General features: G+C 37.6%; 1 protein-coding gene across 1 annotated transcript in view; it reads left to right on the top strand.

The window, feature by feature from the left end:
- Positions 1-1,246: 1,246 nt before the first annotated feature.
- Positions 1,247-23,093, top strand: part of GFM1 (G elongation factor mitochondrial 1) — a 47,172-nt gene continuing 25,325 nt past the window's right edge. Inside the window, exons 1-13 of the mRNA XM_054481502.2 lie at positions 1,247-1,512; positions 2,420-2,572; positions 2,956-3,088; positions 3,532-3,736; positions 5,818-5,934; positions 8,862-9,012; positions 10,076-10,233; positions 11,299-11,383; positions 15,645-15,782; positions 17,599-17,700; positions 19,344-19,400; positions 22,036-22,173; positions 23,003-23,085. Of these exons, the coding sequence (XP_054337477.1) occupies positions 1,432-1,512; positions 2,420-2,572; positions 2,956-3,088; positions 3,532-3,736; positions 5,818-5,934; positions 8,862-9,012; positions 10,076-10,233; positions 11,299-11,383; positions 15,645-15,782; positions 17,599-17,700; positions 19,344-19,400; positions 22,036-22,173; positions 23,003-23,085 (1,601 nt within the window). The 5' untranslated portion in view covers positions 1,247-1,431. The remainder of the gene's footprint in view (positions 1,513-2,419; positions 2,573-2,955; positions 3,089-3,531; positions 3,737-5,817; positions 5,935-8,861; positions 9,013-10,075; positions 10,234-11,298; positions 11,384-15,644; positions 15,783-17,598; positions 17,701-19,343; positions 19,401-22,035; positions 22,174-23,002; positions 23,086-23,093) is intronic.

Here is a 23,093-nt window from a genome sequence, read left to right on the forward strand (position 1 = left end):
CCTGCCTGCAGACCCTGTTCTCCTGCCTCACCCATAAAGGGAATTCCCTAGCGACACTAAAGGCTGTCTGTTTCTCTTCTGAGCAGCCCACTCTGCCTCTCAGAGTGTACTTTCGGTTTACAATAAACTTTTTCGCCTACTCTTACTTTGTACTTGCTTTCAAATTCCTTTGTGTGGTGAAGTCAAGCACCTGAACCGGCCCACTGACAACAGCAAGGATAGAAGCAGTGAGATCGGTTACAAGGCTATTATTACAATAGTTCCCTCCAGAAATGGCAGTACTGAGAGGTGGGGAGAAGTTCTGGATTTTTTTTTTTTTTTTTTTTTTGAGACTCGCTCTGTCACTCGGGATGGAGTGCAGTGGCGTGATCTCGGCTCACTGCAAGCTCCGCCTCCCGGGTTCACGCCATTCTCCTGCCTCAGCCTCCCAAGTAGCTGGGACTACAGGTGCCCGCCACCAGGCCCGGCTAATTTTTTTGTATTTTTAGTAGAGACGGGGTTTCACCGTGTTAGCCAGGATGGTTTCCATCTCATGACCTCGTGATCCGCCCGCCTCAGCCCCCGAAAGTGCTGGGACTACAGGTGTGAGCCACCGCGCCCGGCCCTGGATTTTTTTTTGAAAGTAGAGCTTACAGGATATGCTGACTGATTAGACCGGAGATGTCACAGCATGGTGTCAAAGCGACTAATATTTTTGGCTAGAGTCACTAAAGTTTACATTTATGAGATGGAGAAGACTGTAGAAGGTTTGGGGAAGAAGATCCGAAGCTCAGTTTTGGACCTGTTAAGTTCAACATGCCTCTTAACACATCCAAGCAGAATGGTCAAGGATGCAGTCTTCCATATGGAATGGACATGAAACGTCTGACATCAAACAAAAACAGAGAACATTTTGAAATGAGGAAAAGTATTTGTAATTGTAATTGATAGTTCATTCACTATAATTTGTCCACGTTCTTTTTCAGGCCATGTCATATATATACATATTAATATTTGTAATAGACAATTTTGCTTTTTTTCTACTTAAATTCTGTTATATACATTTCTCCACATTGCTTTATAGGCCTAAAAACCAAGTTTAAAGGCTGTATCTTCATACAGAGGTAATATTTAAAAAAGAAGACGAAGACCAAAGGACTCCCTTCCCCCACCCATACACCTGTGTCGTCTTACTGGGAGCAAACACTTAGCTCCGCAAAGCGATTGCACTTTCTCTTCCAGTCGGCAGACGGCGCGCGAGCAGCGTAGGCACTGCTCCGCCTCCAGTCCAGTTGCTCTGCTTTCTTTTCCTCTCTTTTTCCTCGTGTCCTTTGCCCCGGAAGTGCTCTTACAACATTGGCTGCGGGCGTGACTTTGACCGCTTCCCCGTGCGTTACCGGCAGCTGAACCCACCCGGAGCCACGGGAGTTTGACGCGTGCTCTGTGCTTGCCATGAGACTCCTGGGAGCCGCAGCCGTCGCGGCTCTGGGGCGCGGAAGGGCCCCCGCCTCCCTAGGTTGGCAGAGGAAGCAGGTACCGGAGCACAGAGAGGCTGAATCGGGACCATTCCCGGAACCTTGTGATCCCTTCTGGGCAATGGAAGGCCGTGACACCCCCTGAGTCCTCCTGACTGACAGCTCCGAATACTGGCGGTCGCTCGTCAGTGCTGAAAAGCACCTCGGTGCCTGCACATTAGCTCGTTAACTCGTTTGTTTTGCTCTCTGGTATCCCTGGGGTTTAATCAACTAAAAGTGCCTGTCACTCAGATATTTTGATATTTTATCCACCTTTTCTAAGGTGTTTTTTTTTTGGCCTCTCTTTTCCCATGAATAATTGTGCATTTTGGATGTGCAGTCCTACAGGGAAAGGTTTATATTGTATCTTCATTCCATTTACTAGGGATCCCCATCCCCTGCCACCAGAGTAAAGTTAAAACAAACTTCATGAATTGTTTTTGTTTCGAGGGAATTGGAAATCTTTGGGGGCTGTCTTGGAGCTATTAGCATCACTGCATAGAGCATATAAGTTCTCAAACATATTTGTTATCTGTGAACTACAATAAAGGAGAAAGAGAAAAAAATTAAGTTAAATTTAAGCTAAAATTTGTATTTTCTATTAAAGTAGTTTTTGGAGCTGTCTTTGTGATTTTATCTGCCCCAGTGTGTATTTTTAAATCTGTAGTAAAAAGTATCTCCCATTTTAATTAAATTTAATTTATTCATTAATCAATTTAAAAGAATATGTCTTTTCTGTCTTGTTTTGAAGTCTGTCCTCTGATTACAAGAGTTCCAGGCTTAAACGTTTCCCCTGGTGCCTTTCTCAAGCTATCTCATATCCAGTGAGATTTCTTGCAGGAATAATGTCCACCATAATCCTTTTAATAGTCTGTTGTTCTCTCTTATAAAAGGTGCATAGAATTGAGCTCTCGTATTTTTTTCAGGTTAATTGGAAGGCCTGCCGATGGTCTTCATCAGGGGTGATTCCTAATGAAAAAATACGAAATATTGGAATCTCAGCTCACATTGATTCTGGGAAAACTACATTAACAGAACGAGTCCTTTACTACACTGGCAGAATTGCAAAGATGCATGAGGTATATATTCATGGTTGATTCCTGATTAATTAGAACCTGATTTTAATTGTTTTGTTGCTATTGTTTAATAAAGCTTATAAACCTGAAAGATTAAAACAATGGTAACAGCGGACTTTTGACAGTTAGGCTTATCTGAAAGTTGGTTAAGTAAAGTATCTGTGTTCTGGTTTTCTTTTTATTTTTTGTAGACGAGGTCTCACTTTGTTGCTCAGGCTGGTCTCAAACTCCTGGGCTCAAATTATCCTCCTGCCTTAGTCTCCCACAGTGCTGGGATTACAGGCATGAGCCACTGCACCTGGCAACTGTTTGCATTTCAGTTAAGATTTGTTTCTTTCTTGGAATGCAGGGACAGAGAAAGTCTGAATTGCTGTGCTTGTGTTTAGGTGAAAGGTAAAGATGGAGTTGGTGCTGTCATGGATTCCATGGAACTAGAGAGACAAAGAGGAATCACTATTCAGTCAGCAGCCACTTACACCATGTGGAAAGATGTCAATATTAACATTATAGATACTCCTGGTGAGTTGGATTCTCGGTTTTATTGCAGCTTCTTTTGGCAAAAGCACGTTTGGTTCTTTCTCTTGCTATGACCCAATTAGTTTTTGAGTGTCAAATACTCAAAAGTATAACACTGAATTCCTATTAAAGAAGACTAACTTAGGACCTAGAGCACTTCATCCTTATGTAGTTTTGAAAATTTGTGCAAGTAAATTGTGAGTAGGCAGATTCTTGCCTTTTACATATTCTAGCTGATTCTAAAGGTGCCTGTGCCCTAGTATTTTCTTGAAGTGATCTTGCCAGGCCCTGCACCTAAGGGTTGGTGAATAGTATTGGTGAGCTCAGGAATCTACATTCTAATTAGAAGACTTATGTGATGAGCAGAGATACAAAAACTTCTAATAGTGCATATATTAAAAATTCAGATTGCTCTTTAAGACCCTCTCATACTTCATCTTATTCAGGGCATGTGGACTTCACAATAGAAGTTGAAAGGGCCCTGAGAGTGTTGGATGGTGCAGTCCTTGTTCTCTGTGCTGTTGGAGGGGTACAGTGCCAGACCATGACTGTCAATCGTCAGATGAAGCGCTACAACGTTCCGTTTCTAACTTTTATTAACAAATTGGACCGAATGGGCTCCAACCCAGCCAGGGCTCTGCAGCAAATGAGGTAATTAGCCTTAGCATGAACAAAGAGGATGTGATGATCTAGACAGCAAACCTTATATCCAAAAAGATGATTAATTCACTGTCATTAAACTTTATTCTTAAATTTAGTTTTTTAAATGTATTTATGTGAGTTACTTAGTAAGTGGAACACTGATTTTAGTAAATTGGCTTGTGGTATGATCTCATCAACTACCTTCTCTGTAAAATGGGGACAATATTACTTAAATTCTAAGGAGGTTGAAGATGAATTCAGAAAACAGTCTGACCGTTTATACTGTTTTGCTATTATTAGAGAAGTTATAATCTAGATTCTAAAAATACCTTGTGTTTTATTTGGACAAAAGATCATCTTTGGTTTTGATTTTTCCTTGAAGCATTTTAATTAATGCCCTTAAGTAGTTTGCCATAGAGATGAGATTTTCTTGTTTTCAGATGGAAACATATTTTCTAGGACAACAGTAACACTTCCTTTCTGTACCAGATAGAACCAGTAGTATTTATAGCATTTTAAATTTTATACAATACTATATATTTCACAAAGCCTTTAAAAAGAGTCAGAATTTCACTTTTCACCTTTTGTAGATGTGCACGTGTAGCTGTAGAGCTCATACTTATGTTTCACATGGCATAGTTGATGGATATGTAGGTGTAAAGTTTATGGTAGTGGACAGGCTGAGAATGGTGTATCTGATGACAAAAAATCTGATGGAAGTGATATATTTGATATGAAAGTGGACATTTTCTTAGTTGGGTGTTTATAACTTTTTTTTGGTAAAATGTTTTTAGTTTTTGTCCTTATTTTACTTGTGCTTGGCAATAGATGGTCTTTTTCCCCCAAATCTTCTTCTGAATTCCAAGGAAACACTGTTTTAGCATTTATTTGATTACTTTGGTTCATTCTTTTCTCCACTCCCATTTATTTGTTTTCCATTTTGTAACTTCTATAAAGCAGATAAAAATCTGGAACTTCTAGATCTGACCTTCATGTCTTATCTTTTCTATGGTACTTATTCTTTCTGTCTCCTTATTTTGGATTGGGCTTATGAGAGAATTCTTGGGGTTGATCTTCTGGCTCACTAATTTGATACTCATTTGTGTCTCTTCAGTTATTTAGCTTGCCTTAAAACTTTTTTTTTCAGCAATTATGTACTTAATTTTCATAAACTTTCTCTTTCATTGCAACGTTTTTATCAGTAGAGGTAATCGTTTCTCAAATCTTTACATTTTATTTTCTTTCCTCTAGTAACTCTCTTCTTGGAGGTAAGTGCTATTAAGTTCACATTTCTCTTTCAAGCTTTTGGTTTCCTTCAAATATTTGGTGATTCTTAGATCTTTAACCATAGTTATAGATGGGAGTCTAGAGTCTAGACTAAACAGTGATAGCTAGAGCATATTCTTTTCCAGTGAGGATTCTTGCCAGTGAATGCAGTTTCTATTCAGTTTTGAGCCTGGGCCGGGTGTGGTGGCTCACGCCTATAATCCCAGCACTTTGGGAGGCCGAGGCGGGTGGATCACCAGGTTAGGATTTCAAGACCAGCCTGGCCAACATAGTGAAACCCCGTCTTTACTAAAAATACAAAAAATTAGCCAGGCGTGGTGGCGGGCGCCTGTAATCCCAGCTACTCGGGAGGCTGAGGCAGGAGAATTGCTTGAACCCGGGAGGCGGAGGTTGCAGTGAGCGGAAATCACACAATCACACTCCAGCCTTGGCGACAGAGCGAGACTCTGTCTCAAAAAAAAAAAGAGGTGGGCTTAGCTATCCTACTATTTAATTTCGTGGCTAGCCCCCCATTATCTGTTCTTCCCCCTTCTGCTTTTGATCCAGTGTATCTGGGGATCTGATGGTAAAACAGTTATTCTGGAGTTCTTTTTGTTACTTAAATGGGGTTGTGGCTTCCTGAGCTCCTTGAGCTATGTTGTCAGTCTGTTCCCAGCTGCTTTATATTTTCTGTTCTGACCTGATGATAACACCCTTCTCAGTTCTCCAGTGTCTGCCACTGATTTTTTAAAATATTCATTTTGTCATTTCAAAGGGATTAGGGGAGAAGAAAAAAGGTAAACAAGTGTATTTTTATTTTTCAGGTCTAAACTAAATCATAATGCAGCGTTTATGCAGATACCCATTGGTTTGGAGGGTGATTTTAAAGGTATTATAGATCTTATTGAGGAACGAGCCATCTATTTTGATGGAGACTTTGGGTAAGTGCTAAAAATACATTATTAAAATTTTAAATTTTAAAAAGCATTAAAAAGAAGGAAAGGATAAGTTCATCAAACCCAGAGTAACTATCTTTTTGAAATGCGACTGCAAGAATACTCTGAGATGGTTTTGTTTTAATGCCTTTAATCCTAGTTGCTCCCCATTTTATTTAGTATTTATTCTGTGAGAGACTCTGTTACTTTTTGGGTAATACACCCATATCACATTATGGCATGCATGGTGTGGTGGAAGGAGGCCTTCAGTTTGGGTTAGTAAATTTGGGTTAGTAAATGTATTGTATCTTTTTGCACTTGTTGATTTATTCATTCATTCTGTGGACTTTTACAGAGCAGCTGCCAGGTCTGGGGTATTGTGATAAAAATTAGGAAGAAAATAGGGATCATAAATATTTGCTCTTCCTGCTTTATAATTACATGGACAAAAAAGATTAATAAATTAAAACAGTTAAAATTGTACAAATGTGGTTTGGGAAATGCAAAAAATAAATTGGTAACTTTTTGATGTGGTATTTGGTCCATCAGCTTTTGAGTGACCTTTACCTACAAAGTACTGTAATTGCCTGGTGGTTATCAAACCTTAGCATTCATAACAGTCCCCTGGAGACTTTGTTAAAAGACATAGTCCTGGCTCTACCTCCAGAGATTCTGATCAGTAGATTGGGGTGGGGCCCGTAGTTTGCATTTCTGGAAGGTTTCCAGTTGATGCTGCTCTTACAGGTCTGCAGACCACACTTTGAGTGACACTGATCTAGACAATGTGAGGAGTCATAAATGATCCTTTGTTCTGAGGACTGACCTCTGTAGCCTGGTAGCTTCTCCACAGGCACTTCCTGAGGGATTTCCTTCCTCTGCTATGGAATCGGGATTGCAGGTCTGGCAGGTGGGCGAATGGCATTGTGACCAGTGAACTATAGAATTTATCTTCCTCAGCCATCTTGTAAGCAGGAAAAGGATGGAGTCTGTCCAGTGGATAAGGTGTTTCTCTCACTTTTTATGTAACAACTGAGTAATGACAACAAAGTTTACCTACCACTCCTTAGGATATAAGGCCCAATAAGGCAGAGTTTTTCTTTTTATTTTTTCCTACTTTATTCACTGCTATGTCCCAGCCCCTAGGACAACTAGTTACAACTAGGCAGTTGTAACTGCCTAGTACATAATAGGGACTCAAAACTATTTGTAAATGAATGAATAAATCCACTTTCCCAGAATTACCAAGGCACATATTTCTGTTGTCAGAAGTAGAGACTCTTAAACTTTGTTGTACATCAGAACCACAGATGCAGCTTCTTAATGTACATGTACCCTTTTCCAGCCCTAGTTTACTGTATGTATATTTGGAAAGGAATCCACAGATGATTCTGACATGTGAAAGGCTAAGAAGCAGGGAGCTTGCCAGGAAGGTTGAAATTAAGATCTGAAAGTTGTGGGGAGTCTTAGAATATTAAGTGTTACTTTTTGTTGGAAATGGCTTCTTCTGTCTTTATTAAAGTTAGGAATGTGTTTTCTGAAAAGCTTATTTTTTGATATTAATTTCCATTTTTAAAGAAATAACTTGAGGCCAGGCGCAGTGGCTCACGCCTGTAATCCCAGCAATTCGGGAGGCCGAGTTGGGCGGATCACGAGGTCAGGAGATCGCGACCATCCTGGCTAACACGGTGAAACCTGTCTCCATTAAAAATACAAAAAATTAGCCGGGCGTGGTGGTGGGCCTGTAGTTCCAGCTACTCGGGAGGCTGAGGCAGGAGAATCTCTTGAACCTGGGAGGCGGAGCTTGCAAGTGAGCCGAGATGGCACCACTGCACTCCAGCCTGGGCGACAGAGCGAGACTCCATCTCAAAAAAAAAAAAAAAAAAAAAAGAAATACCTTGAAAAATTTTCAGACTGCTTTTAAATATCATGTCAAGTATATCCATTTTGGCTTTGAACATTTTATTTGTAATTTTACCTGTTCAACCTCTGGAGGAATGGAGAACTGATGTCACAGTTTGAAGAGTCTGTCATATTTAGTCACCCTTTTTTTAAACTACAAATTGGGATATTCTTTGTTAAAAAGTGTATGATCAGGTGTGTTATTAATGGAAAGGAATAGAGTAAGGTCTTCCTAGTACTGCTTACTAGAGATTGTTATGTCGTGATTAATAAGAATATGATTAATAGAATTTCAAAGAACTCAGATGGGCTCCAGACGGGTTGACTTTGAATCTTACCTCTTCTGTTTACTAGTAGGACAGCCTTGGGCAAATTACTTTGCCTGTGTAAGTTAGTTTCCTGATCTGAAAACGCAGATAATAGAAGCTACTTCATATGTGAAGATCAAATAAATAACTTGTCAGATATTTAGTTTAGCGCTTACTGCATTATAAGTATTCAGTAAATGGATGCTGTTATTACTTTGCATGCTTGCCAGTTTTAAAATAATTAGAATACAGTAAAAACTATACTGAAGAGTTTAAACTTTGATTTAGTTGATACTTTGTCAAGTCATTGTTTTGAACTTGTATTTTACTGTATATTGAGTAAGGATAAACCAGGTTGCATTAAATTGGGAAGATTTCGTATTATATATTTTATCATTATCTTCTGTAAAACTTGATATGCAGAAAAGTAGAATGTGATGTCTATTATAAAACCAGAGATTTTTTTTTCTCATTATAGTGGACTGTTTTAGCTCTTCCAGCTAGTAGTACAACCTTGACCTTAAACTTGCCTGTTTCAGTTTATTTATCTACTATTCTGTGTACATTTTAAAGGTATACATTAGTCTTATTTGCCATTTGAATGCAAATGTATCAGAGCTGTTTCTTACCTAAAAAAATGTTTTAACCATTAATCATGTATTTTTCATTAGTCCTTCATATATCAAGTTGAATATCCTTAAAGCATCAAAATATTTGTTTTCTTAGTCAGATTGTTCAATATGGTGAGATTCCAGCTGAATTAAGGGCGGCGGCCGCTGACCACCGACAGGAGCTAATTGAATGTGTTGCCAATTCAGATGAACAGCTTGGTGAGATGTTTCTGGAAGAAAAAATCCCCTCGATTTCTGATTTAAAGGCAAGTGCTTTCAAAATAAGTCTTATATTAACAACAAAAAGAAGTTGTTTGTTTTTTGTAGTGAGGGGAGATGATGCTTTTATGTATGGGCTTTGTTAATGAAATCTCAGTACATTTATTTAACATAATTGGCTTCCTCAAAAACTGCTTGACATGGTATATTACTTTTTTTTAAGTGAGTTACATAATAACTTCAAATGAGAAAAATTATTGAGGACCCTTAAATTATTGGGGACCTGATTTTAGTCTCTATTAGAGCCAGCACTCCAAAGAGTGTCAGTTCATTTTATTCATTTGTTGGTTGTGGCCACAGCACTATTGTTGGCCTCTTCCAGCTGCTAGAGCTAAAGCTCCACTACCTATTCTCTAAGGCCTGCTCAGCCAGCAGAACACATTGATGGTGTTTGCACTAAGGGTTGGGGCAGGACCTGGATGCTACTGTCATGACCTATAATTTATGAGAGATTTGTACTGTTTGGTTTCCTGTGTGTATGTTCTTTACAAAAAGAAAAAGATAAGTTAAATGTTTCTTAATAGAGCATATATTCATATGATTTAAATATTTAAAAGGTATACAAAGGTAAACAGTAAACACCCTTTTATTTTTTTCTTCCATCTGCCCAGTTCTCTTCCCCGTCCCTGAAACAGGTTACCAGTTAATAGCTTCTGGTGTACCTTTCCATAGGCTTTTGGTTTTGCATATATATTACTTTTTCCTCTATTTTACACAATTGTAGCATACTGTTTGCAGTGTTCTATTAGTGTGTCTGTTTTCTATGTGTATATGTATTTTTTTAAGCAAATTGAAAATTAGTGAGAATTAGTGATTCCAAGAGTGTTGAAAGCAGTTGTATAGTACATCACTTCCCAGCCCCGAAGAAGAAAGTGATTTTTTTCTTTGTATTTTGACCTTAAGTTCATTGGGGACCTGATTTTGGTCTCTATTAGAGTCAGCACTCCAAAGAGTAGAGTATCAGTTCATTTTATTCGTTTGTTTGTAATTGAATTGAAGCACAACGTGTAATTTTAACATTAACTACCATTAAATTGTTTTCTTTTGTAGCTAGCAATTCGAAGAGCTACTCTGAAAAGATCATTTACTCCTGTATTTTTGGGAAGCGCCTTGAAGAACAAAGGAGTTCAGCCTCTTTTAGATGCTGTTTTAGAATACCTCCCAAATCCATCTGAAGTCCAGAACTATGCTATTCTCAATAAGGAGGAGTAAGTCTTTAAAATTGAATCTTAGTTTATGCAGAAATACTTTCGTATTTATGCACTGTGAAGGAATTTAAGGATAGTTCTTCTAGTTACGTCTGTGATTTTTTTTTTCATAATTTACAAACACGGTTTTTATTTGGGTAACAATTTTGACATATAGAAAAATATTTATTATACCAGTTCCTATATCATATTCTGTTTTGAGTTAAAAGTATGATTGTTTTACTGTCTCCCAAGGTTTACATCATTAGAAAATTTTCTCATTTGGGACTAGCTGTTTTCAGACATGCTGTTAAAAAAAAAAAGCTTTAAGAAACAAACCTTTGCCAGGCGCAGTGGCTCACGCTTGTAATCCCAGCACTTTGGGAGGCTGAGGCGGGCGGATCACTTGAGGTCGGGAGTTTGAGACAAGCCTGACCAACATGGAGAAACCCCGCCTCTACTAAAAAGACAAAAATTAGCCGGGCATGGTGGTATGTGCCTATAATCCCAGCTACCCAGGAGGCTGAGGCAGGAGAATCGCTGGAACCCGGGGGGCAGAGGCTACAGTGAGCCAGGATTGCACCACTGCACTCCAGCCTGCCTGGACGACAGAGCAAGACTCCAAAAAAAAGAAACAAACTTAAAAAAAAAAACTCATTGCTTTTGTTTCTTTTCTTTCCCTATGAGACCATTTCTGTGTTTTTTAGTCTACTATTGTCTTATCACTATGTAGTAAATAAGCTAAGCTCTAAAGACCTTTTTTTGTTTTTTGAGACAAAGTCTTCCTTGGTTGTCTAGGCTGGAGTGCAGTGGTGCAGTAATAGCTCACCACAGCCTCAAACTCCTGAGCTCAAGTGATCCTCTCACTTCGGTTTCCCAAAGTGTGGGGATTATAGGCATGAGCCACTGTGCCCAGCTGAGAACTTATTTCTGTTGATCTCTTTCAGTGAAATTTTACTTATGTGTGACACCAGTAATATGCCACACACGTGCTTTTTCTCAGATAATACTTCCTGTTGAAATAAATTGATGTAAAAGAAATATCAAATATTACATCTCATAGATTTATATTTCTTTTATTTTAAGTGACTCAAAAGAGAAAACCAAAATCCTAATGAACTCCAATAGAGACAATTCCCACCCATTTGTAGGCTTGGCTTTTAAACTGGAGGTAAGTTGCTTTCTAATGTATTTAACTGCTATCTGTAGAATGTTTTTACTTCTAGGCTTTATTCCTGTTACAGGATGACTCTGACCTTCATGAAAGATTTGGAAAATAGGAAAAGTAGAAAGAGCAGGTAGAGAATTTCCAAAGCTCTGACATGATAGTTCTTTTGTTATTAGGTGCATTTCTTTCTAGTCTCTTCTCTTTGCCTGAAGAGTGTAAATTTTTACCTAAATCATACTACCTGTATAGTTTTGTCTTGCTCTTTTTATTTAATGTCACAGTAGATAATGGTCCATGTTTCTATAAATAGTTTAAGCATTTTAAGTAGTAGCATAACAGTGCATCAAGTAGATATACCAAAATTTGCTTAAAATTTCCTAATTGTTAGATGTTTATATTGTTTCCAGGTTTTTACTGTTATAAATAACATTGGGTCCATTTCTAGAAATATGTCCTAAGGAACCAATGAAGGGTAGCAGATTAATGTTAGCTTCAGCTCACCTTATAAAACCAAATGCCCAGCCAGTTGCGGTGGTTCACACCTGTTATCCAGCACTTTGGGAGGCCAAGGCGGGCAGATCAGAAGGTCAGGAGTAGGAGGCCGAGGTGGGTAGATCACAAGGTCAGGAGTTCAAGACCAGCCTAGCCAACATGGCAAAACCCTGTCTATACTAAAAATACAAAAATTAGCCGAGTGTGGTGGTGGACACCTGTAATCCCAGCTACTCAGGAGGCTGAGGCAGGAGAATTGCTTGAACCCGGGAGGCGGAGGTTGCAGTGAGCCGAGATCGCACCACTGCACTCCAGCCTGGGTGACAGAGCAAGACTCCATCTCGGGAAAAAAAAAAAAAGAAAATGCCCAGTAATTACAATTTGATAAATAAACTGAGGTACATTCTTATAGTACAACATCATTCAGACTTTAAAAAATTATGTCGAAATGCCTATTTTTGACACGAAAAGATGTTTGTGATTTAAAAAGAAACAAACTTACTTATTTTAGAATATTTTAAAGAAAAGTTATGAAGATAGTCCAGAGAATTCCTGTATATCCTGCACCCAGTTTCCTCTATTGTTAATACACACTGTCACAACTAATTGGCCAATACTGATATATTATTATTAACTAAAATCCGTACTTCATTTGAATTTCTTTAGTTTTTGTCTAGGTCCTTTTTCCGTCTCACTAGACAGAAGGAACACAGAAGGTCTATCCAGAGGACCACATTATATTTGATTGTATGTCTCCTTACGCTCTCCTAGGCTGTAATAGTTTTTTAGACTTTCCTTGTTTCTCACGAGATTGGCATTTTTGAGAAGTATTGGTCAGCTCTTTTGAGAGTGTCCCTCAATTTGGGTTTATTATTTGATGCTTTTCACATGATTAGATTGGAGTCATGTGTTTTTAGGAGGACTACCATCGAGGTGAAGTGTTATTCTTGTCACATCATATCCAAGGTACAGACTTGCAGCATGATTTATCATTGTTTTTGTTTTTATTTATTTTTTTTTTGAGATGGAATTTCGCTCTTGTTGCCCAGCTGGAATGCAATGGCACAATCTCGGCTCACTGCAACCTCCGCCTCCCAGGTTCAAGCGAGTCTCCTGCCTCAGCCTCCCGAGTAGCTGGGATTACAGGCATGCATCACCACGCCCGGCTAATTTTGTATTTTTAGTAGAGATGTGGTTTCTCCCTGTTGGTCAGGCCAGTCTCGAACTCCCGACCTCAGGTGATCCGCACGTCTCAGCCTCCCAAAGTGCTGGGATTACAGGCATGAGCCACCGCGCCGGGCTGATTCATCATTGTTAGTGCTAACCTCAGTCACCACACCTGGCTGAGATAGTGTTTGACAGGTTTCTCTGCTATAAAGTTACTGTACTCTTTTTATTCTTCTTTTCATAGTGTACTTTTTAAAAGGAAGTCACTTGGCTCAGCCAACACTTAAGGGTTGGGGAATTATGTTCCACCCCCTTGAGGGGGCACTATCTACATAAGTTATTTGGAATTCTTCTGAAAGGGAGATTTATCTTTCTTCCCTGCTTGTTTATTTGGACAATCACTTATTTAGTGTCAGTATGGACTCGTGTATATGTATTTTGAACTTTGAGTTATAATCATGACTGTGACTTTGAGTATGTCATTTGTTGTTCAGATTGGCTGAGTTTGGCGATTGGGAACTCTCAGTTGGCTCCTGTGTTCCTTTAACATCTTCCAGTGTTTTGCCTTTTTGAATACTTCCTTACTTGCCGGCACTACAAGATGCCCCTGGCTTATCTTGTATATTCCATGCCCTAACCCTAGAATCAGCCATTTTCCAAGGAGCACTGGTTCCTTTTTAAGTAAAGTGGTATTAGAAACCAAGATTTGGGGACTGGATGGGCTTTTTGTTGAAATGCTGTTGCTTCTATACATAATATTTTAAATGGGAAAAAATGGTAGATAAGTTGGAAGTGTTAAGAGTGGTTATTTCTGGGATGGGATTATATTTTGGGGGCTTTTTCTTACTTTAAAAATATTTTACAGTGTATTTATTACCTCCAAAATGAGGGGAAAATTTTTTTAATTAAAAAGTAGAAATAACATTACAGTAAAAATTTTTACAGATAAAGCTTTTAAAAATACATATATAAGAATATTTTCTTAGGATTCCCAGAATAGTGATTATTGAGTTAAAGGCATAGAATGTTTTCATAGTTAATGGTTTATATTGCCAGATTGCGTTCATACTCTCCAAATTAATAAATTGGATTATTTCAATGAATATCATCATTGAGTATTATTTAAAAATCATTACTGATTTAACAAATGAAAAATTTTATTGTAATCTTTTATCTTGATGAAATAAATTTTGATTTTTAAAAGCAATCAGTGCTTTAAAGTTTGTATAGTCGAATATGTCTTTCTGTTTAGTCATTCTTTAGTTTTTAACCTTAGCAACCTTTTATTTGTATATATTTTGTTAATATTTACTTTCGTTCCTTCTACTTTTTTATGTTTTTTTTCTTTCCCCATCATTAATTCAACTGGAATTTGTTTTGCTGGGTAGGATCTAAATGTATCTCCTCTGCCTCCAAATAGAGTATCAATTGTCCAGTTAGTACTTTATGCACAATCCTTTCTTCCTTTTCCATTGATTTGTCATGTTTCTTTATCATCTATTGACAAATATATTTTATACTTTAGATTTTTATACTGTACTCTGTGGGGTGTTTAGTCTAATTTGTGCTGGTTCTGAATTTTCTGAGTTTCAAGCATTTTAATATGTTTTTATATCTGTCAGAGTTAGTTTTATCTTATTACCATAGTTTTTGAAAAATTTCTGTTTTTACCTATTTATTCCTCTGAATGAATTTTAAAATCACTAATCACATGTTTAAAATTTCCTGTTGGGATTTCGATTGCTATTTTGTTAAGCCTATAATTAACATGGTAAGAACTGGGAACTTTTAAATATATGTTAATTGGTCACTGCTAGTATATTCAGTCACTTCACAGAACTCTTTTTTTTTTTTTTTTTTTTTTTTGAGACAGAGTCTCACCTATTCTGTTGCCCAGGTTGGAGTGCAGTGGTGCGATCTCGGCTCACTGCAACTTCCACCTCCCGGGTTTAAGCAATTTTCCTGCCTCAGCTTCCCGAGTAGCTGGGATTATAGGTGCACCACCACACCCGGCTGATTTTTGTATTTTTAGTAGAGGTGGGGTTTTGCCATGTTGGCCAGGCTGGTCTTGAACTCCTGACCTCAGGTGATCTGCCCACCTCGGCCTCCCAGAGTGCTGGGATTACAGGCCTGAGCAACTAGCCCAGCCACAGAACTCTTACTCGCATAATTTTCCACGTGATTGTCAGAGATTGTGTTTTAGATGTATAGCACACACCTACTGTTTCTAATAGTATCTTTGTTGTTTTTCCAATTATACCTTTTTGTTTTATATCTTATTGTATTAAACTTATGAAATAATGTTAGAAGGCCAAAGATACTTCCTTATGTAAACAATTTAAAAATTTTGTTCTAATACTAATAGCTTATTTCAAAGGAAACAGAAATGTCTTAGATTGTGATACCAAAAAGATTGATGAATAACAGCCATTTATCTTATCTGTGTTCAAAGCTAGTATTAGTTTATGACAATAAACTGAAATATGTAAGATAGATTACTAAAATTGGTAGAGAATACTTGTAGGGAGTTATGAAGCTTTCCTCAATACTTCGATTATTATGTTTCTTTTTATTCTTCCTGCCCTTACCCAATCTTGACTTCTAGGTAGGTCGATTTGGACAATTAACTTATGTTCGCAGTTATCAGGGAGAGCTAAAGAAGGGTGACACCATCTATAACACAAGGACAGGAAAGAAAGTACGGTTGCAACGGCTAGCTCGCATGCATGCCGACATGATGGAGGCAAGTACAGAGTCATTGTGAGATTAGAAATTCCTCTAATATGGGTGAAATAGACCCTTCTTGGTATCCTGAGCCCCACTAGAAAATTAATTCTGGTTAAATGTATGTTTCTAGTTTCTTCCTTTTTACTTAAATGTGTTGCAGCTCTGATCTAGCACTTTGCTATAGGATAAATTGGCAGATGTTAACTCATTTTTTTTTAATACCACTAGTTGTGAATTAGCTATGTTTTCTCAAGGGCCAAGGTTAAGGAAAAGAGACAGTTCCTTAACACTCAGAATACAAGATTCAGCACTTTCCTCAAAAACTATCATTACAAAGAATGTAATAGGCATTTAAGACTGTGGAACTGTGATTCTTAAAGATAAGAAAATAATAAATTTACACAGTTTTCCACATTGTTTTATTTACCTTCTGAAATATGGCAGGCACAAAAGCCCTGTTTAACCCTAGAGCTTTTATTCCTGTTGTAGAACCCACTGCAGGACCATATTGGGGCCAGAATCCACCTGAAGATTTAAAAGCTTCAAGGGCTGATCTGGGAGATAAACTTTGACTTATGCCTTGAATTCTTGAGTTGGCTCGGAATCTGCTATAGCCTTCTGTAGTCCTTATGGTTAGGCCTTGGAAGGAATACTGAGTGCATGAGTTTGTCCCCTACCCCCACCCTTTCCCAATCCAGCTATGTTTTCCTGGAGAAATTTATCAGTCTAAGCAAAATCTTAACAAATTTTTTGGTAGCCATAACTTTTGTTTCTTCTAGAAGAGGAATTGTCAGTCTCAGAACCCGACAGCATTGCTGTTTTGTGAGATAGGCAGCAGGGGGCAGGCTAAGTGATTGTCATAGCTGTTTCATGGACCAGAAGCTGGAAGATTTGTACAGCTGTGTCACCATTAAAGAAAGACACACTTACTCACAGCCACAGCTGTTGTGAATGAACTGTCAATGTAAAAGGACAAAAACTAGGAAGCTTGGAGGCACCAATGCCTTGTTCTTAGATTTCCTGTGTTTTCTCGACTGCTTGCATCTGTGAGAAATTAAAATTATTTTTAGCACAGTGGGCTCCATTCTCCTAGCTTTGTTTTCAAAACTTCCTTTACAGGTTTCCTGTAAAGGAAGAGTATGTATGACAGAATAGATCTCTGTCATACACAATCTCATTGCCTAACTGCGGCAACATATATAGTACATGCCTTTTTTTTTTTTTGAGATGGAGTTTTGCTCTTGTCTCCCAGGCTGGAGTGCAGTGGCGCGATCTCGGTTCACTGCAACCTCTGCCTCCTGGGTTCAAGCGACTCTCCTGCCTCAGCCTCCCTTGTAGCTGGGATTACAGGCACCCGCCACCATCCCTGGCTAATTTTTTGTATTTTCAGTAGAGACAGGGTTTCACCATGTTGTCAGGCTGGTCTTGAACTCCTGACCTCAGGTGATCCACTCACCTTGGCCTCCCAAAGTGCTGGGATTACAGGCGTGAGCCTCCATGCCCCGCCAGTACATGCCTTTTAATTCCATAGAAATAACTTTAGAATTTTGAGGCACTGTGTTGTTAGTACTGCAGCTACTTCAAGTAATGAGTTTTCTGTTTAAAGTAAAATCTTGTCTATTGATATATGGTTTAAATGAAGGCCTTTTAAAAATACATCTTAGCATGGTTGATTATTGTATTGGTTCTAGCTAATTCACTATAGAATTCAAGCTGAGAGATTCTGCCAAGCTTATTTATATACAATGTGTGTACTGTACAGTTACTTTTTAGTTACCACATCTTTATTTGTATTACTTGCAAATATCATTTTGTGTTATTTGTTTTCTTAGGATGTTGAGAAAGTATATGCTGGAGACATCTGTGCGTTGTTTGGCATTGACTGTGCTAGTGGAGACACATTCACAGACAAAGCCAACAGTGGCCTTTCTATGGTAAGCCATTTAATTTCAAAGCTACTTATCACTAGAATTTTAAAAGTCTGTGTTTTTATGTAGTGCATTTAATACTTCAGAAAAACAACCACAGAAGTTTTCGTTGAGTACCACAGTCATCAAGTTAGTTGTGGCTCTTTGAATGTTGGTTATAGCTCTTTGAATGTCAGTTAGACAGGTGCTCTGTAAGCTAACTTACCTGGTTTTTCATAGTAAAAAGGAAAACTTGGAGGATCCACAATCCTCCCAAGTTTAGCAAGAAGGAAATATCTCCACCAGATGGTACCTGGACAGCGTGGCTCTGATTCCTCCACCCTGAGACCTGCTTCCACACTTGGGGTGCATTTCTAATTGTTACCACTAACATCAAGCTAGTTTCAGTGGAGTGCTACTTCCTTATTAACTCAGTAGCCAGAAAGTATACTGTTCCCTCAATCCCTTGTGAGACCAGACTGTAACATTTAGACTAGACGTGGGATAACAGAACATAACCAGGCTCAGAGGGCAGTATGCAACTACACAGCCTGACTTATATAAATAGCCTGCCCTTTGGAACTCAGAAGTCCCTTTTTATCATTGAGGGATTCTGAGGGAAGAGCATGCACAGGTAGTTCCTGCCTTTGAATTCCCTTCACTCACTCACCTTTTTTGCCTCTGTAGGAGAGCAAACTCTCTTACATTATGACCATCTGTTTATGAGAGTGATCTCTTTGATGAATTCAGTAAAGAAAGAGTATGATGAGTACATAGGGTGACAGGTAATTTGCAGTGGGTCATTTACATAAGTACTGACCCAACTCTAACAGAGTAGCACTTTAATACTTCCTGCTATCTAATGATGAATTCATGATTTTATAGTTTAGTTTTTTTGTCTGTAATATCCTCTAATTTGTATAGTATTACCTGTTGATTTAAGACACTACAAAAAAAACATAAATCTATACAATTTTTGTTTGAGATCTAGATAAAAGGAATGTTTTCTAAGTATTATTGATAAGGCCTTCTCTAGTACTGGTCATTAGCAACATGAAGTGATTGGTAGTTGTGGGAAGTGCTTACCAAGGCTTTGAAACAAACAGGCCTTGGTTAGAGTCTCACCTTTGCCCTATACTACCTACTGGCCCTTAGCCAATTTGTTTTACCTTATTTCCAAGCCTTTAGTGACTGTATTCGTAAAATGGGGATAATACCTGCTTCTCAGAGTTGTAATTCATTAAATGAGGTGTCATGGGTATGAAGAATTTGGTGCCCTTTCTCTGTTTGCCTTATCAGTAATTGTATTATATTTTGATTAATAAAATAACTTAGAAGATTGCAACAGTCACCAAGCAATAAGAATTTCACATCTCAGTATTTGGATTAATTGTAGTAATTGTGTTAAACAGGTAAATAAATACATTCATTAATTTTATTTTGGGAAGGAGGAACTTATATAAGTAGATAGCTTTATTTATTTATTAATATGTTGTATTAATGTACTTATTTAATGCAAAACAGATCAAGATATATATTGTCTAGCCTAAAGACATTGGCTACTATTTATCCTTTGTTCTGTTGTAAAGTGGCACATTAAAATTAATCTATCCCTGACTCATATGGGTCTGTTTTTGAATTCTTCTGTTTTCTTTTAAAAAATATTTTAGGAGTCAATTCATGTTCCTGATCCTGTCATTTCAATAGCAATGAAGCCTTCTAACAAGGTAGGAGTTTGATTTAAAGCTCAGTATATCACAATTAAAACTTGAGCTCTTTTTCATCTATCTCTACAATGCACTTGATATCTTATAATAACTAGCAGTCTTATGATCTCTATTTCCTCTGTTGGTATTGAGATCTTCTTTTTAAATTTACCAGTCTGTTCCTAATGATAACTCCTCAGTATATTTGAAGAAATGGATGGTATTAAAATATTCACCTGACTGTACTTTATAACTTTACTATATTGTTGGCGTCAGAGTGTTAAGTGTAACTTCCTGTATTCAGATCATACACAATTGGAAAAGGGGAATCAGGGGCATTTCTCCTAAGGTGTAGTAAAACCCCACTATAAAGTACTTTAGAATGTTGAACTGATTAATTGACTCATGGGTTATAATATAGCTCTAGGTTTTCTGGTAGTTATGAGTAAATGTCTGAGTATTGCATGGAAAGCCTGTAAATAAGACTTTTTTCCACTTTGAAATATTTTTTAAGATAATTTTATACTTTATAGTTTTATAATTGGGTTTGATGTAATTTAGCTTTTAATAAATCCAAAATTGCATGATTAGGTTTTGCATTTTCATTCTTTGCCATGGGAATTAGTCTGATCTCAAACCATAATTTTTTAGTTCTTCAGTTGCCTTGGCATTCATAACAATCATGTTAATGTGGTATATTGAAATTCACTTATTCATGCATTGAGTGAACTTTTTATGATTTGTTATACAGAACTTATTACAAAACATACTCTGATGAATTGTCATGTGATAATATCACTAACAGCTGCTACTACTACATCTATTTTGAGGAACCTTGAGATTTTCCAGACCTTTTCTCAATATAGAAAAGAGAAAATTGAGGTGGCAGGAAATATTAAATTACTCCATTTTCTCAGGAATTTGAGAAAAGGTGAACCTTACATCTTAACCTCAGTAGGATTCCATAGTTTATTCCAAGTACATTGTTAAAATTGCTTGCTTTTCTCTTTGGAAATATGAAAGGTTAGAACTTATGCTTATGTATTATGCTTCTTCTTTCCTAAATTCAGAGTTTATTTAAGACATTTAACTGTTGATAATTTACAATAAGGAGGGAAATCAATGCTTCAATATCCAGAAGGTTTTTTGGTGTTTTGGGGTTATGTATGCATTGAAAAGTTTAAAGATGGCTGCTTGCTGGAGTAAGTTAATTTAAATCAAATAATAAAGTCTCCATGAGTCTCAATAGTGGGGGCAGGCATGATGTTTCTAATTTGAGAGTATCTGGCTTGTGCAGGAGAAAGGCAAAAGACCTAGAAAGACTGAACTGGGATTCAGTCCTAGCTTTGCCATGCAATAGCTGTGTGGCCTTGAACAAGTCACTTAACCTCTCTACACCTCATTTCCTCACCTGTAAAATGTGGATAATTCTGCCTTGCAGCATTGTGGTTGGGATTTGAGAAAACATAGACAAAACACATACCACAGCTCCAGGTATGTGGTAAATGATAGCTGTTAATATTGGTTGTACTGGGTGTGTTAGTTTTCTATTGCTGACATAAGAAGTTACCACAAACGTAGTGGCTTAAAACAACACAAATATATACTTTTATAGTTCTGTGGATCATAGGCTGATAACTGTTCTCAAAGGGCTAAATTAATCAAGATATTGGCAATGCTCTTTTCCTTTGTGGAGGCTCTTTGGGAGAATTTCTCTCCTTCTTACTCAGGTTATTGGCAGTATTCAATTCCTTGTGGTTGTAGGATGGGGGTCCCCATTTCTTTGAAGACTGTTACCTGAGGGCTGTTCCTAGCTTCCAGAGGCTACCCACCTTCCTTGGCTTGTGGCCCCCTGCCTCCATCTTCAGTGCCGGCAACAGCTGGTTAAGTCCCTTTCTTGCTTCAGATATCTCCTGCCACTTCTTCCTTCATGGAATCCCTCTGACCCACCCTTCTGGCTTCCTCCTCCATGTTTTAAAGGCACACATGATTATGTTGTATCCACCTAGATAATTGATAACAATCTCCCCATCTCCAGTGTAACCTTAGTTAATTTGCAAAGTCCCCTTTACTATGTAAGGCAGCATATTGTCAGATTAGGGTATCTTTGGAGGGCCATTACTCTGCTTACCACGCGGGATTACATGGCATCTAAGGAGGAAAAAAGGTGCATCATACCACATCCAAGCAGATTGTTTTGAAAGGGAGAAGTCTCATCGTGGTATTTGCCTATTTGTTGGTCTTAAGTATCCTGCTTGAATCTATAGTAATGTCTTGGTAAACATGCTGATTCCTTTGATTATGTATAGGATTTCTAAAATGTAACACAGATTCCAATTTCTGCTTTATGGGCAATTTTCACAAAAGGACAGTGTGTCAATGTAAGAGGAAAGGGCATAGAGTTAAGTCTTCGACTCTTGTTTTCTATCTTGGTATGGAAAGAAAATTCTGTTTAGTGAGCTATTCCCTGCTCTCTTGGCTGTGCGGTATCCAAGCTCAGATTGTTTTTAAAAATGGTGTGGAGTAGAACTAGATACGTATCATTTTTATTTCTTAACCGCTGATGTATTTTATTTCATTCAGTAAAGTTTTTTCTAAAATCCCATTGCTGATCATGCTCAGTAAAACATATAGTGACTTTCTTCTTCTTTTAAAGAACGATCTGGAAAAATTTTCAAAAGGTATTGGCAGGTTTACAAGAGAAGATCCCACATTTAAAGTACACTTTGACACTGAGAACAAAGAGACAATTATATCTGGAATGGGAGAATTACACCTGGAAATCTATGCTCAGGTAATGAATAATAAGGAAGTTAAGTTGAAATCAATTTATTACTGTCTGTTTCATTAAAAGTCAATAATTCTCAATCTAATGTCTGTAACTAACTCTGGTTCTTCATGCATCACTCTGGTTTGTATCCAGATGTGGTCTACTGCTTCCTCTACTATGTGTTACAAAATAATTATTTTTGATCTCTAAATCTTTTTATTTGTAAAACGTTCTGGACTCCTAGAATCAAGGCTCAGGGGATTTGCAGCAAGAATATCTGTCCATCCCCAGGTCATGGGTAACTGGGTCAAGTAAATCCTGGTCCAAGCCTTAGGGAGACAACCTGCGGTTTTACCAACTCTTCAGGCCATTTCTTGTCAAGTCAATACTTGAAGATCATTATAATATACATAAAAGAAAGGGAAGATGGGGCCTATACCTTCCCAGGAAAGGTCTTGTATGTATTGATATATAAGTAAAAACCAAAGATATGTGATTAGAAATTTTGGTGAGATCGTATCTTTGAAGTTGAGATAGAAAATCCTGACAACAGATTTATATATTATTCCAGTGACTATGTAATAATATGAAACAATGGTGACGTTTTAGTGGGTAGATTAATTGGAGGTAAATATAAATTAACCAGTGTAACTTAGAATTCATTTATATAAAATCTGTAAAAGCAGTTTGTATTAAGTATCACATATCTAATCCTTATAAGATACTAAAATGATTTAAGATTTGTTTATCTATTATATTTAAATGAATGCTACTAAGATATATAAGATGCTTAGGAGGTTTTCTTTCAGTTTATTTTTTTAAATTTAAATAATATTTTCCCCATTCTTTTTAGAGGCTGGAAAGAGAGTATGGCTGTCCTTGTATCACAGGAAAGCCAAAAGTTGCCTTTCGAGAGACCATTACTGCCCCTGTCCCGTAAGTAT

Source organism: Pongo pygmaeus, chromosome 2 (assembly GCF_028885625.2).
Source record: "Pongo pygmaeus isolate AG05252 chromosome 2, NHGRI_mPonPyg2-v2.0_pri, whole genome shotgun sequence".
In the NCBI taxonomy this organism is placed as follows: domain Eukaryota; kingdom Metazoa; phylum Chordata; class Mammalia; order Primates; family Hominidae; genus Pongo; species Pongo pygmaeus.